Below are 17,056 nucleotides of genomic sequence, written 5' to 3'. Positions count from 1 at the left end.
AATTGACCCATATATACCAAATTGTTTGGATGAAGATAAATTCAGCTCTCTTACAGGTTTGAACTGAGACTAAATAGACACTTGAGAGTTTGAGCACACCCATGCCTCCAACACACGAGTGGACCACACAGGGTGGAGTTTACTGCCTGTCTGGAGTCTCAGACTGCGCCATAATAACACACCACTCTCATGGTTCCCATTCACAAACACTACAGCTGTGTCAGATATCGCACGTGAAGAAAACGCGACCCAAGAACTGCATCACCCTTCTTCCACTTCACAATATTTGTTTGTTGAACGAAAACATCTGGTGCCTCGGTGAAACCTGGATGTTAATCAGCTCCCTTTCCCCTCACTGAATTGGATAATTGCGATCCAGACGGCCTCTTTTGGCCCAAGTTCAATTGTGTTTGCACTGTTTTTTGTCTGGTTTGGGGGAGATGAAAGTGCGACATGTTATAAAGTGACACTAGACAGGAGCCGAGCACGTGCCCCGCAGACGGCGCTCCCATGATTCCTGCTTTGTTCTTCAAAGTGGGCGGCACTGGCATCTGGGTTGAGACAAGAAGGCATGCAGTGAGAGGAAGCAAAAAATAGATTGTGATGCATTAAAAATATGCTAGTTTCCACAATTGTTTTTGTTTTGTCAGTTTGAGGCAGTGGGAATGAAGGGGGAGGGTGTTAACCTATGCTAGACATGCCGTCATCAAATAGTTGCAAATCTGAGAACAATGCAGACCAGGTCACAGCTAATCCCACTATCTGCAGTGGACCTGGAATCATTCTGCTCAACTGTTTTCATCATTGATAATAAGAAATGTTTCTTGAGCAGCGAGTGTAAAGATCCATTTTAGTAGGGTGTATCATAGACGGTCCAGAAAATTTAGCAATATTGTAAGCATTTGTCAATGTGGAGGCTCTTAGATTAAGCCGATTCAGTCTGCAAAGGCATTAAAGTTTTAAAAAAACCTTGTGTGATACAGGGTAAGAGTGTTAAATCTATGCTTTGGGCCAAGTGTGGCTTAACCAGGGCCAGACGGCAGATTAGGGCCTTGCTCTGGTCAGCCGTTTTGGGCTGATGGCCGGTTGTGGTTGGGCTGTTTTTTTGAGTGGTGGTAAGCAGGGCTTCCACACATGTGATTTTGGTGAATATGGCTGAGGTTTTCAAATAATGGTTTCCTGTTGAACAGGAAGACATTATGATTTCTAAGAATAAAATAAAATCAGCAGTTTTTATAAATCATTCATCCCTGTTTTGTGGATTAAGCTTAATTAAACAGTGAAACCAAATTGAGCCATGACCTAACACACACGCTCCAATTATTATTATTTTAACAACTTTTTAAATATATATTTTTAGCATTCATTCATTCATTCATTTTCCAAATACCATTAATTAATCAATTCATAAATATCAGTATGTTTTGGCATTTGTCATGACATTTTAAAGACATGACATTTTTATTAATATTAATAAGGAGTGAGCAGTTTTGTTAAAATATTTTTCACTTAAAAATATGTAAAAATGTTTCCAATGTTTTATTTGTATTAAATAATAAAATTATTAAAATGATAACTTTTTATTAAAAAGTAAAATTATAATAATTAATACAGATTGTTTCATTCATAAAAATCTTTTAAAACCTCATAAATCTCTCATAAAACCTTTTGGATTCAATAAAAGAGATCTAGTTGTACTACATACTTTGGATGTCATATCTTTGTTTTTTATTATTATTAAGGCCTTAATAATAAAAAAGTTAATTTTTATTACAAAAATTACATTAATATATATCCAGATGAAACAATAAGCATCATATCATTGGCCCATATCTAGACATAAAACTGCATAGAATTATATATTTCAGTAGCTTTAAAGTTGACTTCAAGTATGGTCTTTATTTTCCTTATTTGAACCAATACTCCATTGGTTTGAGGGTTGGTTCTGTCAGCTTGATGCATAGCAGCATCTGTCAGGAGAAAGTTCCTTCCATTTGGCCCATGGTGTGACTCTTCCCTGGTGTCCCATAAATCAGGGTCACTGCGGCCTGACGGGGTGATAAGCTCTGAAACCCAGTGCTCTCCCGCCAGCGTGGGGAATATAAAGTGACATAGTCACCCCAGCGATAGCCTGGCACCTTCAGAGATGCTGCTCTCCAGACTGGAGTGGGACAGATGGTGCCTGACGTCATATTGACTTGAAGGTCCCTATTTTACTGTGCTGGGATAGTCATCAAACCTTCAAATTTGTAATGTTTTGGCAGTGCTCAGGGTGTCTGTTATACATTAGTTAGCGGAAATAAAGCAAATGAAAGATGGGAGAGTGCTTCCTTGCTCTGTTCAGAAAGCTGGTGTGTGCGCCAGCACGGGGTAATGACTCCAGGACACCACTAGTACAATGAATGTCTCATTTCTGTGGCAGATGCCGTGTCGCCCATTATCACCTGAGTGACATCAAAGATGACGTTGTGACACTGTTGCTCTTTTGGAAGCAGAAAGAAGAAAAAAGAATGAAGAACAAAGTCTGTTTACATTACAGAGGTCATATTCGGCTCTGTTTTTCACCTGAAGTTCACTTATAATTTTAGTCAAGATTTCTTGGACCAAATCAAATTCGTAATTCAGTTTTACAGGATGATTTTCAACACCCCTTTTGTGCTTAATGTTAAATGTTAGAACTAGATTTAATGCATTAATTTGATTTGTTATGGGGAAAAATATTGCTTTTACCTACGTTACCAGACCTATGTAGTTCATCTTATATTTCATACAGTTGACTGGGGATGAACAAGAAGCAGGTCAACCGCTCACTGCATGATGTAGCTTATAGAATTCAGTTAGAATGACTCTAAAATTCAAGAAATTGGGGCAAAAACGCCTCTGTATGAGTTTTTGTCTCATATTTATATCATGATATATATAGTTAAGCAATATCACATGAGTAACGAGCACAAGATCACACAAGTGCTGTTTTTGTCCCGAATAGCAAAGAGTGTGTACACGGGGGGTAACCGGGAAGTGCCATCTACTGTCAGAGAGTGAATTTGCATTTTCATTCTTTATGCATTGATTTGAATAGACCAGTTGTATGCGAAAATCGGGCTAAACTTTCATGATTGTCTACCAGTTGGATGACTGAATAGGTGTTGATATGTAAATCTGAAAAGGCATATGTAAATGTGGGTGGTCACATGTCATGTGGCTTAAATAAACAATTTCAGAAATGTACAACCCTTACAATGGACCCTGTTTTCAGTTTCAGATGAAGTGAGGTATTTCCGCAGTTGAAAGTGAGCATGTGGCAGGTGTGTAATTCATTTCACACTGTCAGAAACACTAACACAACATCTTGTCGGTCCCTGCATGCTTATTTAACACTCAAACACTCTTACAGAGGAGCCTGTCAGAATGTGTTTCAACATAATGAAAATATCGCACAAATGTTGACACATTTGGTGTGTCTCCCTTCGTTTCTCTGCTAATGTTGACTGAAGAAGTTTGATGTTTGACACTTAGCCTGTTCAGTCTCTAGTCTCTAGACCAGGGCTGGCGAACTCTGGTCCTGGAGAGCCTCAGTCCTGCAGAGTTTAGCTCCAACCCTGATGATAACTCAGCTGCCTATACCTTCCTAGCAACCCTTCAGACCTTGGGTTAGGGTTAGGGTTAGCTTGTTCAGGTGTGTTTGATTAGGGTTGGAGCTGAACTCTGCAGAACTGTGGCTCTCCAGGACTGACGTTAGCCACTCCTGCTCTAGACTAACGGCAGAAGGTCTGGACTCCATAGCAGCTTGCATTGGCCAAGAACCGCCCAAGAGGATGTCTGACCGACATGTAAAGCAAACAATAACTGTGCGTTTTGTTCCGCATCATGTTCGGGGGCGTTAAATTTGTTGATGTGCCTATAGCCGCGTGTCCACCGAAATTACCGGGGAACATTTTGTCCCAGGAACTTTTTTCCCCCAAGACCTGTAGCTGTCTGCATTTCCAATAAAGCCTGAACCTCGTCGTCGGTCCATCAGTCGTATTTTTTAAACTCCATTGTTGATTCGAATAGCAAACAACTCTTACTGCACACACTGCAACAGACTTTTAAAAATGGTGGTTGAAATAAAATGCTGCGCAGAGTCAACCAATCAAAATGCTGTGTGAACTTAACGAATCGAAATGTTCAGCGCCTATGTCCCACCTCCGAAAGTTCCTGAACTTTGAAAAAGTACTCCCTCATGAGCAGGGACTTTCTGAGGGGGACATTTTTTACCCGGAACTTCATTTAGACCCTGGTCCCTGCGGTCGAAACACACCGAGAACCACCTCAAAGTCCCTAGTTCCTAGGGAAGGTTCCTGCAGTGGAAACACGGCTTATGATAACAGACCATGCATCAAGAACGTGCATTCAAGCAAGTTTACTGCAACAATGGCGCCCCAAACTTCACATACTTTTGAAAATCCAGTGTTTAGTTGATTCTGATAAGCGCTCATTGTCACAGTTGTAAACAGGACGGCTTTCTTCTTTCAGTGAGGGGGTTTGGCGTCACAACAGCTTTGTTTCCAGGTGGATTGTTAAAGAACGCGACACACACATCTCGAGTTCGAAACTCCTGAAGTGTTTCCCATTTTTTTTTGTGCCTAATGCATCAGACGGTCAGCCAACTGTCTGTGGGTGTGACGTCTGAGGCTGAGACTAATTCAGTTCTGCTCTCTGCATTCTTTCAAGGACCTCATTTAGTGCCTCACCGATTTAAATTAAAACTGACGAAGATTAATGTTGAAAGATGTAGATGGAAAAAATGCCACCATGTTGTCATAAAAGCACTTCGGTGAGCGTAGAACCTCTTTAACCCCTTATATGCTCTTCATGAGCAGTGGAAAGAGATTCATACCTTTGTAAATTCCCTCCAAGATTCATCTGAAGGGGTAGCTGAAGAAATATAGTGTCAGATCTCCTTCCGAGATGTGCGTTCATTAAAACACTGTCTCAATTTGTCCAGGGCTGAGTGCTTCACTTACAGATAAAGATAAAGGCCAGTAAAATGAGATTAAGTGAAGGAGAAAGGGGCCTGTAGAGATGAACATAAATGGAGGCCGATGGTGGTTTCAGATTACAGAGAGATACTTGATCAGTCTGTCAGATTTTACTGCACATCACTCTAATGCATCTCTTTCTGCACATAAAAGGGAAATGCATAGTCTGTAAGGCAGTATAAGAGTCTAGATACAGTAACTAGTCACTGGGAGTAGTACCTAATACAAGTAATCCACATATGAACGCTGTAATGAAGTCCTGTTTCTCCAACAATTCTCATGTCACTTCAATGAAAGGCAGTTGTATAGTAGATCTTTGTGTGTGAAACAAAGACACACTGTGGAGTGGAGGTTTTTTTTTTACCCGATAGGACGCCGAGGTCTAATGCCTAAAATAAAAATGCTTTCCTTTCTGACTCAAGTCAAGTTCAAGTGTTGGTCACATCTCGTCCACTCCTTCAATAACGCTGTTGATATTTATTAAAAATATCATTGTTTTTGTGCTGAAATGTAATCCTTCACAAAGATAACTCTAAGAAATGATAAAATTAAATAAAAGACTTGTCTGATTCTGGTTCCTGTGGTTACTAAAGTGGTAGTATTTTCATAAAATAATGTGGTGAATTTCTTGCTATTTTTACTTAATACTTTAGTTTATTAATAACTGTACTGTTTTCTCAGTAAGTTTTCATTTTGCTTCGTCAGGCGTCTTGGTTTTGGTGGTTCACGGTCCTGCTCACTCGCGAGCAAAAGCATTGTCAGTCTAGAGTCTACCTACCGCTCTGAAACTGAACACTCAGCTAAATAAAACACGGACAGCCAGACGAGCATCTGGAAAGCTTCCCTATGATATATTTGGAAAATAAATATTACACAGCATTTTTAATAAAAGCAGGATTTACATTCTTCCATTTTGGGGCCAGCGGAGGCTCTTCTGAACGGGCCAAACGACAGACGTGTCGGGGCCGGTGTTTCAATAGATTTGTCTGGAGGTTTGAGGCTTTATAAGCAGCGTAGAGGTATTGAGAGGTGAAGGAAGTGGATACATGATCAGTTGACCAAATCTGAGATGAGCTGCTTCAATTGAGGAACTATTATGTTGATATGCTATTTCCCTTTTTAATGCTTGATGCAGATTTTTTAACGATATTTTTTTTTTTTGGTTGTGCTAATATACCAATCTGACATATTATAGTGATACTGAATGGTTACCATTAGGGCTGCACGATTTGGGGAAAAATCTAATTCTAAAATTTAAAGTGTAAATCTAATTTCAATTTTGAATTGAAATTGAATGTACTGTAACTGTACAATAATTTACACTCTGACTCAGATTTAGGCTTTTAAAGTATGTTAGCTTCTTGCTTATGATTTATGCTCTTCTTGAGTGTCATTGCTGTGTGTGATTGTTTTTTTTGTTTTTTTTTCCTTCCGATTAAAATTTAAAATGCGAAAATGTGGTTAATTAAAAAAAAAAAAGTTCCAAGTTTGCTATGGTTGTTTGTGGGGATGTACAATTTGATGTACCAAAAATGTTGTGATTTATACATCAATATGACTATAAAATATTAATAATAATATAGTGTCTCTGATAGCATAGAGACATTAATTTCTATGAACCATTTTTAAAAAAGGTTTACTCAATTACCTATTTACTCAATAGGTTGTTGTTAGTTAAGTTACCTTATATTGAGGCAAAATAAAATAAATATAATTAAGTTCAAATCAGTGTGGAAAACGTCTTGATTATGTTTTGGTTTCTTTTACTCTTTTAAGCCATTTTAGAGCAAATATAAATACTGTGAAAAGGATGGAAAATTAACAAGATGTAACTAAAGAAATAATAAAATTTGATATGCCGAAAGCGTCTTTCTATTGAGTTGTACAGTAATCAACATTTACATTATAACCGATTTAGACACAAATAAATTGGATTGCATCAAATTGAATCAAATAAGGGCTTTTCACACTTGAAATAGTTAACCCTGGGTCATTCTAAACCCTGGGCAAACGGAATCCTGGTTTTTTCACGTTTCACACTGCTCATAATTTACCCAGGGTTAAAAATTTATACTGGTTATTAATAAGCTATCGTTTAACACTGTACACGTTTGTACATGTAATGCAGGGTTAACACCGCAAAAGCAGTTCTAACCCTGGTCCGGTGTTTCATAACCCCAGGTAAAAAGTCGTGCTGACCCCTCTTCTAAACTTTAACCCGGTCATTTACCAGGTGTTAAAAGCAGGGTTTAGAATGACGATAACCCGGGGTTCATTGCAGTGTGAAACAGAGTTGTCAAAAGTACCGATTTCGGTACGAAGCCGGTACTAAAATTTTAAAAATGTGACGCTTTGAGCGCTGTTGAGTGGATTCGTAAACATCTCTGATTGGCCATTGTGTTGATGTGCTCATCGGATATGTCTGTGATTGGCTACAATGATCAATGCTTCAAAAACGTTGTAAATAGTCATCAATGACGCTGTTCAACGAGTGCTTACACAGGGAGCGTTTGATAGCAGGCGTCTATCGCAGACCAGTCCTGCTTTCAATCGCTCCCGCTTTCAAAACGCTTTCAAATTCAAACACTTCCGTATGCTATCAAACGCTCCCGTGCGTTGATCATTGTAGCCAATCACAGACATATCTGATGAGCGCGTGAACACAATGGCCAATCAGAGGTGTTTACGAATCCGCTTAACAGCGCTCAAAGCGTCACATTTTTAAAATTTCAGTTCCGATTGGTACTGAAGTCGGTACTTTTGACAACTCTATTGAGAGCTTGTGAATCACAGCTGATAAATTGAATCATGTGCTAGAACTGTACAATAACAACAACACTCTGGCTCAGATTTAGGCTTTAAAGTATGTTAGTTTCTTGCTTATGCTATACACTCTTTTTGAGTGTTATATTGGTTTGTGTGTGTGTGTGCGTGTGCGTGTGCGCGTTTTTGTGACATATCAGGACACAAATTTGTATAATGACATGGGTATGACATAGGTATTACAAGGAGAGGGTGACTTATGAGGACATTACCCCATGTCCCCATTTTTCAAAAGGCTTATAAATCATACAGAATGAGTTTTTTTGAGAAAGTAAAAATGTGCACCGTTTCCTGTGATGGGTAAGTTTAGGTGTAGGGGTAGTGTAGGGGGATAGAAAATACGGTTTGTACAGTATAAAAACCATTATGCCTATGGAATGTCCCCACAATTCACAAAAACAAACATGAGTGTGTGTGATGTTGCGTCCTAAGGTGCTCCTGGGGAGTTTTCTTTCATGAAAGTGTACAGGTTCAGCTGTGCAGGCCTGCATGCAGACTTCCGCTGCTCCTGCTGAGCAGGGATTGTTTTAGAGTATTTTTAGGAGCTTGCTTTTGAATAATGAATCACCTGCAGACTGAAGACAGCAGGGACTGCTTCCCGTGTACACACACACACACCCTTTGGCACGGGTGTGTATATGTGAGATTTATATTTGAGTGTGACCTAAAGATAATTAAGCGTCTTTGATAAATGTGTGTGGTACAGTAGTGGCGATGTTAATGTGCATCTGTATTACTGCCCTAAAGGCTTTGGGATACACATATTACATCTCTCTCTCTTTCTGTGTCTGTGTTTAGGCCCTGGATGTGGACCGCAGTGTCCTTTACAAGATGAAGAAGTCAGTTAAGGCCATTTACGCCTCCGGTCTGGGTAAGTGATCTCAGCCTCTTCACTGCCTTGGCTGTCTGTCATTCATCATCTCAGCCTGTCTCATGATGTGGCCGCAGTCTGATTGGATTACAGTCAGGAAATCTCTGGAGCACATCTGCGCATCCATCTGATACAAGGAATGTACTCCGTTTTATCCATAGGTGACACTTTTGATACATGATATGTTGATCATGCTGAATAACAGAGTTTGTCCTTTAGAATAGAACTGAGTGTAGGTGGTGGTGTTTGATTTCCATTGTCAAAGATGTTCAGTGTCTGTATGGGTTCTTCAAGTGCAAAGTGATATTTGAAGAGGAGAGTCCTGATACAATGTACTAGGGGTGTGATGAGATCTCGTGCCACGAGATCTTGTGATATTTAAAATGTGAAGAGATTTCTCGTTGAGGTAAAAAGCTGTCTCGCAATATCTCCATGATGGAGCGTGAGGGTGAAATTAGCATAGAATATGCCACCGCTTTGTTTACATTACATTACGGTGTCCACAGCAGCACCGCCTCCGCTGTCGTTTTGCTTTTTTGATAGAAATAAAAACCATTTAATACAGTTGGATAATGGTCGCTTCAATTGTAAACTATTGTAAACGTCTACTCTGCTCATCCAGAGTTGCACACAGTGCAGCAGGAATCACAGTTCACTGATCATGTGACGAGAGTAAGGTGAGATGACTGACAAGACCATGGCGGAGGATTCGTTGCGCAACAGAGCTTAAGCGTCTGATAAATGTCTTATCTTGTAGTATGCACACTCAACACCGCCACTCCCTATACACAGAGTATGCACGATCACGAATTCAAAAGCGAAAGTAAAACGCGAGCTCCCTGATGCACGCAAATTAGGCTACATATAATAGCCTGTCTCGAGGCTGGACAGTTGTAACCACCACTTAGCTCTGGTCTCTGTTTGCACTTTGATTATTGAGAGAGTACTTTGATTATGGTTGCACTTATTGTTTGCACTTAATAAGTGTTATTTTATACTGTTTTTATTTCTGTGTTCAATTAGGAGGACACACACAGCCTCAATCAGAAGTTGAAAAGCACCTGCAGACTATTTTTCCAGTCATAAATTTTGTCATTGAGGATTCCTAAAAAATACTGTGCAAAAATCTTGTCTCGTTCCCGTGAACCCAATCTCGCGTCTCGTCTATTTATTATTTAAAATTACTTGACATTCGAATTTGTTTGCACAAGCAGTGTTTTCATGTGTATAGCAGTCGAGCTTTGCTGCTAAAAGCAATCGTTTATTGACCAAAAGTCATTTGTTTTCAATGAGAGTTGGCCATTTTCAGTGACTGTACCGGTTGGTGATGTGTCAAAGATGTTGAAACTTTATATAAATACAATGTAGCAACAACCAATTGAAGTTCCAACAGTAGCCCCGCCCACACTACAAACTCATTGGACTGAATAACTGATCTTAATATAACACATCAAACATGACTGAATGAGGAATATTAGAATCAAATAATATGAGTTTCACTGGTTTCCAGCATCAAGTTTCTTTCTTCAGTGAAAGTGGAAATGTGAGAAATGACAAAATGACAGTCAATGGGATGGTAATTTATTCTGGGATTTCACTATAGGTGGGGCTATTCCATATGATACCAAAGAAAATGTTATTGCTTTGAACAAACTCATTAACATGAGCCAAAAAAAGTCGCGTCTGCTTAGGATATGGCGTTAAATTTATGTTGCTGACAGGGTGTTATCTTCACACTGACCTACTGGAGAAGATCGCTTCCATGAGTTGCGCTCTTACTGGAATATAATTAGTGTTTTGGAGTGTTTCCGAGTGATGCTTGATTGAATGGCTCCAGTTATCAGCGTGTACTAAAGGGCTGTTCTTTGTACTGGCTGTCGGTACTGAGGTTGAGCAGCTCTCCATTGTGCCGCCTGTCTCTGCCTATGACAACACAGATCATTCACACACTGAATTTGTTTCAACTGCACAAGGAGGCCCAGACGAGAACGCTGGGGTGAGCTCTGCTGATCGACACTTTTCCAGGAACACTGCTGTCTCTGTTCAGGCTGGACAGCTGTCTCCCACACCCCAGGGGACAGCTGTGCCAGGACACTCACTTTGTGTCTATCTGTCACCCGTCCATGCTGATGGGATTCCCAGAGCCGTGGCTTCGTTATTGTTTCCTGTTTGCGGGAATCGGTGCTTTTGTGCCGTTTCATTCTGGCAGGATCTGGTTATGTCATTTGATTACGCAAATTCACATTCGATCGTTGAAACTAATTTGCAAACCTCATCCCTTTTCCCTTATTTGCATTTTAATGATCTAAACACACCTTACTATTTAATATCCATACCATATTTGCATATCAGATTTTTATGCTTTAAGTGCTACAAGTATATTTAGGCAAATACAAATCAATAGAAATGATATTAAAAAGCTAAAAACTAAAATCAGTTGTTTTAAATGCTGCAAGTTTATTTGTGCATCACAATATTATCATATAAAAATGGAATGATATTAATATTCTATATTAATTTATCTAAATAAATATAACAAAAACTAAAGTCTGTTGTATTTAAACGGGTCATTGAATAGGATTTCACTTTTTTAACTTTAGTTAGTGTGTAATGTTGCTGTTTAAGCATAAACAGCACCTGAAAAGTTACAACGCTCAAAGTTCAATGCAAAGGGAGATATTTTCTGTTACAGAAATCAGTTTTTAAGGACTACAACAAACAGCTGGTAGGGACTACAACGAGATTTATCCACTAACCATTCAGAAATGTGCAGATGCATTGTAACTTCTTGTAACTTCAAGTTGTAACTTCTTCCTGAGTCTCTCCATCAGTGTCCGACTCCGGTTTGAACAATGTAAGGCTGAACACCGTTACTGACAATCCTATTTTGGCTGCGTGAGATTCTCCTGTTTTGTTGTTGTTGAGCAACCGAAGCACGAGCTGTTAAAGCTCTGCCCTCTTTTGGAAAGCGGGAGGGGAGCAGCAGCTCATTTGCATTTAAAGAGTCGCGCAAAAACAGCGTGTTTTTGCTCACACCCAAATCGGGGCAAATTTGACAAGCTATAATAAATGATCTGTGGGGTATTTTGAGCTGAAACTTCACTGACACATTCTGAGGACACAAATAATAATAATAAATATCATCCAATAACCAGTATACTACCGAAATGTTCTTCACTTTACAATTTCCCAAAACACCCTACAACTAAACCCCAGTAACCACTCCGAACAACCTAGCTACTGCATAGCAAAAAACACTCACCTTAGCGCAAAAAAAAAAAGAAAAGAAAAACTCCTTAGCAACCTTATAGCAACTCCATTTTAAATCAATTAAAAGTGGTTATCAATTAGAGAAGCCATATTTCATAATCCTTCATAAGAACGTCATGTTCTTCCGCAATAATAAATCTGAGACTCTCTGTCTGCTTACAGGCTGGTGACCCATGGTGAGTTTGATTAATTTCTCTGCTCTTAACATATTCTGTTATCAGCGAGGAACAGTACATCTGCTCTTAGCTGGCTTTAGAAAGGCCAGACAGCCCGGGATGTAAATCTCTCAATGTTGATGTGGAAGAGACAAATCTCCTCATCAGAGTGCTCTGAACTGCTGGGTCACATGCAGAGGTGCAGAAATAGGTCTGATTCACACCTGGAGAGAACAGTGACAGTGTGCTAAAATCACTGCTGGAGTGTGGAATTCACTGCTGGGATTTTGAATCCTCTTGAAATTAACATCTATTATCATTGTCTCATCAGATGCTGCAATGATCACAGGATGACAAAAGTGTTAATGTACCAATTAAAAAAAACAAGATATACGCTTCCATTTTAGCACTATTTTGTGGGAAATTTAAAAGGTAAAACTCACCTTCTGCTCTTTCATATCATTCAAAGATCGTGGTTAAGCAAAGACAGCTTTATCACAAATATTTACAAATGTTTTTCAAAATGAACCGTAAAGAATTAACATTTTCTATAATAAATATAATGTAATATAATATAATATAATATAATATAATATAATATAATCGAGGTAGATATTAACTTCACATGCTGTTTCATTTACCAAAAGCCTTTTATTAAATAAGCTGCCAGTGTGTCTTCAGCTAGGTTAAAGAGATCTCCTCTCTCCTGACACATGAGTGTTCTCACTTCAGCCCAAGAAACAAGCACTTCTGTCTAACAATGCTGGATTATTTATGCATGACGATCATAGTCTTTCGCAGACAGCGAGCTGCAGGCTGCCCGGAGAGGATGGGAGAAAGTGAAGGAGGAAGTAAGAGAGAGAGAGACGCTGACAGAACTGGAGCATCTTTCCCGTGTCTGGTTGGAGCCTTAGGCCTGCTGGAGGGTTTTGCCAATAATGAAACCTTGAGCTGGCATCAGGAGTTACAGTAACAGTTGTCTAGTGATGTCACTAGAGGAGGACTGTTGTGCCCACTGGTGTGTAGAGGATCATTTAGAAGAGCAAGGCCTGAATGAAAACCTCATCTAAATCACAGCTGACAAGGTTTCTGAAGCATTCTGAGTGTATTTTCACTCGTTGTCACTATTTAGTCACTATTACACAAGCAAGAATACCATTGCTCTAAATACCATTAATATTGAGTTACTGCACTTACACTTTAGACACTATATTGTCAATTATTTTTGGCTTTTGCTCTGCTGAAAATTAGTTGCAAATGAAGCTACAGCAGAATAAACCATTGCACATCTCAGAGCAACACAGTAGTGGTTTTTCATTCCTGAATGAATAAGTGTTTTTGAACAAAACAATTGAGTGAATAATTCAATGACTCACTCTTAAAGACAGTAGCTGTGTGTAAAACAGTGTACTTCTATACTATATATAGAATGCGGAAAGCAGTATGCATCAAGAGTAGTATGTCCGAATCTTTAATATTCACAAAGAGGTATGCAAAGCGAATACCAACTGTCATTGTAGGTCACATGACAAATGCCAGCATAGTGGATTTAGTATGTCTGGGCTGCAGTTATACTAAACACATGCATACTATAGAGAATGTATTTTATTTTTTTTATCGGTTGCAAAGTTTCTTATCAAATGTAATAACTGCTCAGTATATGATTTCAGATGCAGCTAGTCACTTTTTTGTCCCTGACTGAATCAGTGTTTTTGAACGAATCAGTTGAAGGAATGATTCAGTGACTCACTTATAAGGACAGTCACTTGTTTTGTTCCTGAATGAATCTGATAAAAAAACAAAAGGTATTTGGTCACAATCAGGTGCAAAATTAAAAGCTAAAGGCCAACCCTCCTATACTTAAAGTTTCGCGTACGGAGTGCGCAAGCCTTTTAAAGTATTCTCCTTTGTCCATTAGCGCAGAAAGACGCATATGACGCATACGTACTATATAGTGGACTCTGTTTTCAAGCGCTCAAGTCATTCGCGTATGCGCTGTTCTTCTTCTGCTCTTTTTCCTGTTGTGGTGGTTAGCAAACAGTGCTGTATTACCACGCACGCCCCCCTATTCTGACTGTATTCGTCGTCTGATCGCATATACCGCTACACCCTTAATTTATAGCATCGAAAAGCTGTTTCGAGATAAACTCTGGAAGTAGGTTATGACTTATGACGGGGGATTTTTCTAACCCTTTGAACCAGGTGCAATATACACAGGTGTTTAAATGACTCAAGCATTAGTCACATGAAACAAACCCTCCTCCACTCACAGGCTCAATCGTGCCTGTGGTTACAGGGTTGACTGTCTGAAACCACATAAGTTTAGAGAGTGGGTAGCCAGAAACCCTCAGAAAAGTCAATCGTATGCAACAATATTTGTGTAATGGTGTTTTAGAAACTTAACACCCAAGTCATTGCCCTAACTTGTATATTTTTGCGTGTCTGATTTTGAAGGTGACTCTGAAAAAGGCTAATGAAACAGTCATTCTGTTTCCCCAAAAGCTCATTCAGATACCCACAGCACGGAAAGCTGCCTGCTATGGTTCAGTTACCGTAAGGAAGGACACAGCTTGGAGCCAAAGTTTTGTCGTTGCAGATGTGCAGAAGATGTGCAGAGCTCATATGTCGCTTTAAAAACAAAAGCCAGATCCAAATGCACAGTCGGCCACTGCGGCAGAAAACAAGATGGGATGTTTGAAGACCAAACACAGCCTGTGTTGAGGCTGTACACACACCGCCGGGCCTGGAGATTTATTGTCAAAACATTAGCGCTGGCATCAGCTGCTTGTGAAGAGCCCTACTGTGAATGTCAAACCGTTTGGAGATCACAAGACCTTAACCGGTTCAAGAATTCACCGGGTGTGTTGAAAACATTCTTCAGCAAAAAATTTGTAGAATGCAATGGCACTGGCTTTATCAGTGGGAAATGAGTATATGAAGTCAGGAAAGTCTGCAGGCCTGTAATGAGATGTGATGAGTCACTCTGAAGCAGCTGGTGGTTTGAAGGAACAGGTTTTCACAGCTCATAATCAGACACTCTCCCACTGCTCTCCTTCCTCTTGTTGTCTGTCGTGACGGTAATGTCACAGAGGGCTGGAGAGAGACAGAGGTGACAGAGGTTTTAAGTTGCAAGAGGGTCTCAGAATCTGTCATAACTCGATCAAAGGATAAAAGGATAGGCACTGAAGTGTTTAATCATTATCAATATATATTTTTTAAAATAAAAATAACTCTATAAATGAGTTACTAATGACAATTATTTTTGAGCCCCACACTTTTCAGATCTCCAAAGCTAAACAATGAACTAAACATAAAATTACTTTTTTTTTTTTTTTAAACTAAGGTTTTTTTGTGTTTAAATAAATTAAATTATAATTAACATTAGGATAAAAAAATCTATATATAATCTTCAGGAAGCTTCGGAGCATAATGAATCAGCGTGTCGAATCCGCAGTTCGGAGCGCCAAAGTCACGTGATTTCAGCAGTTTGGCGGTTTGACACGCGATCCGAATCATGATTCGACACGCTGATTCATAACGCTCCGAATCTTCCTGAAGCAGTGTTTTGAAATCGGCCATCACTAAATAAGTCGTTATTTTTTTTTTTTTTGGCGCACCAAAAATATTCTCGTCGCTTTATAATATTAATATTAACTGATAATATATAACTGATTTAAATATATTTTTAGTACATTAATGGATCTTGACAGAGGAAATGTCATTGCTGGCTATGTAGGCCTCACGGAGCCATCGGATTTAAACAAAAATATCTTAATTTGTGTTCCGAAGATCAACGAAGGTCTTACGAGTGTAAAACGGCACGAGGGTGAGTAATTAATGACAGAATTTTCATTTTTGGGTGAACTAACCCTTTAATATTGGACATTATTTTTTTTTTTGAGTGCAAATTTATTTAAACATACATTAAATAATCAAGACATTACTAACAGATTAAGTAAATATAATGAATACGATAATATAGTGCATATACGAAATGCTCCCCTTTAGAGTTAATTTCTTTAGTAAACTAACATGCTGTAGACACTAAATGACTTGCCTGAGGTAAATGTAATGTTAACTGAGATATTATTCTCAAGCTGTTTTATTGATATCTTTCTGCACTGATTGAGAGATTACATGTACATCTTGATCAATCCTCTCTTCTTCTTCTTCTGCGCTTTTTACTGGTAGCAAACAGCGTTGCATTACCTTGTATGTCCCCTTCTGGATTGGGGTGTGGATTGCCTGTGACCGACTGTATGCTGGGGCGAATACATGTACCGTTACACCCCTAACTACTAGTAATCACAACAACAACAGATGCCCACATTGAAGAGCAATTGTGTGAGGGGCAGACACTGGACAAAGAGGAAACTTTCTAGTGCACATTGGTAGAGCACTTTTGTTCGCACATGGTTGGATGCTATCAAAATGCATACTTTGAAAGACTATACGTTCAGCTATAAACATACACTAAACTAAAGTATATTTTGGGCTTGAGACATTTCTGTCTATGTTGAACATCTCAGATAATTTCAGTGTCAGTTAGGATGTTGGTTTAGAAGACGCTTTTTACGATATACAGTGAGTCAGCAAGTTTTTGGAAAAGAGCTTTTCTAATGTTCAGTTCCTGACTGCTACACAAGAGATACAGCTAATAGGAGTCTGGGCACCCTGAGTTTGAGCTGGAGTTAGCAGTTTTTACTAATGCATATACTGCACATTTGTGCTCTCACTTGTATTTATCAAGTGTTTATTTATTGAAGCAGGTGTAGCCATTCATCAAACTGAATAGGCAAAGGACATACAGCATAAACAGGTGCCCTATCCCTGCTTTCCCAGTCAGGTATAAGAAAGTGGTTTCAATTGAATGGAATCTCCTCAGCATACGACCTTCATATATCCATTATCCTTAT

The 17,056-nt window shown here is 39.1% G+C and overlaps 1 protein-coding gene across 4 annotated transcripts in view; it reads left to right on the top strand.

The window, feature by feature from the left end:
• LOC127498025 (arf-GAP with SH3 domain, ANK repeat and PH domain-containing protein 2-like) overlaps nucleotides 1–17,056 on the top strand; it is a 76,529-nt gene that overhangs the window by 18,526 nt on the left and 40,947 nt on the right. For all 4 annotated transcript variants that reach the window (XM_051866873.1, XM_051866874.1, XM_051866870.1 and 1 more), the window contains exon 2: nucleotides 8,643–8,715. In XM_051866873.1, coding sequence (XP_051722833.1) covers nucleotides 8,643–8,715 — 73 coding nt within the window. The remainder of the gene's footprint in view (nucleotides 1–8,642; nucleotides 8,716–17,056) is intronic.

This window comes from Ctenopharyngodon idella, chromosome 17, assembly GCF_019924925.1.
Source record: "Ctenopharyngodon idella isolate HZGC_01 chromosome 17, HZGC01, whole genome shotgun sequence".
NCBI classification, from domain to species: domain Eukaryota; kingdom Metazoa; phylum Chordata; class Actinopteri; order Cypriniformes; family Xenocyprididae; genus Ctenopharyngodon; species Ctenopharyngodon idella.
The sequence above is the reverse complement of the archived record's forward strand: the minus strand, read 5'-3'. Positions and strand labels throughout refer to the sequence as shown.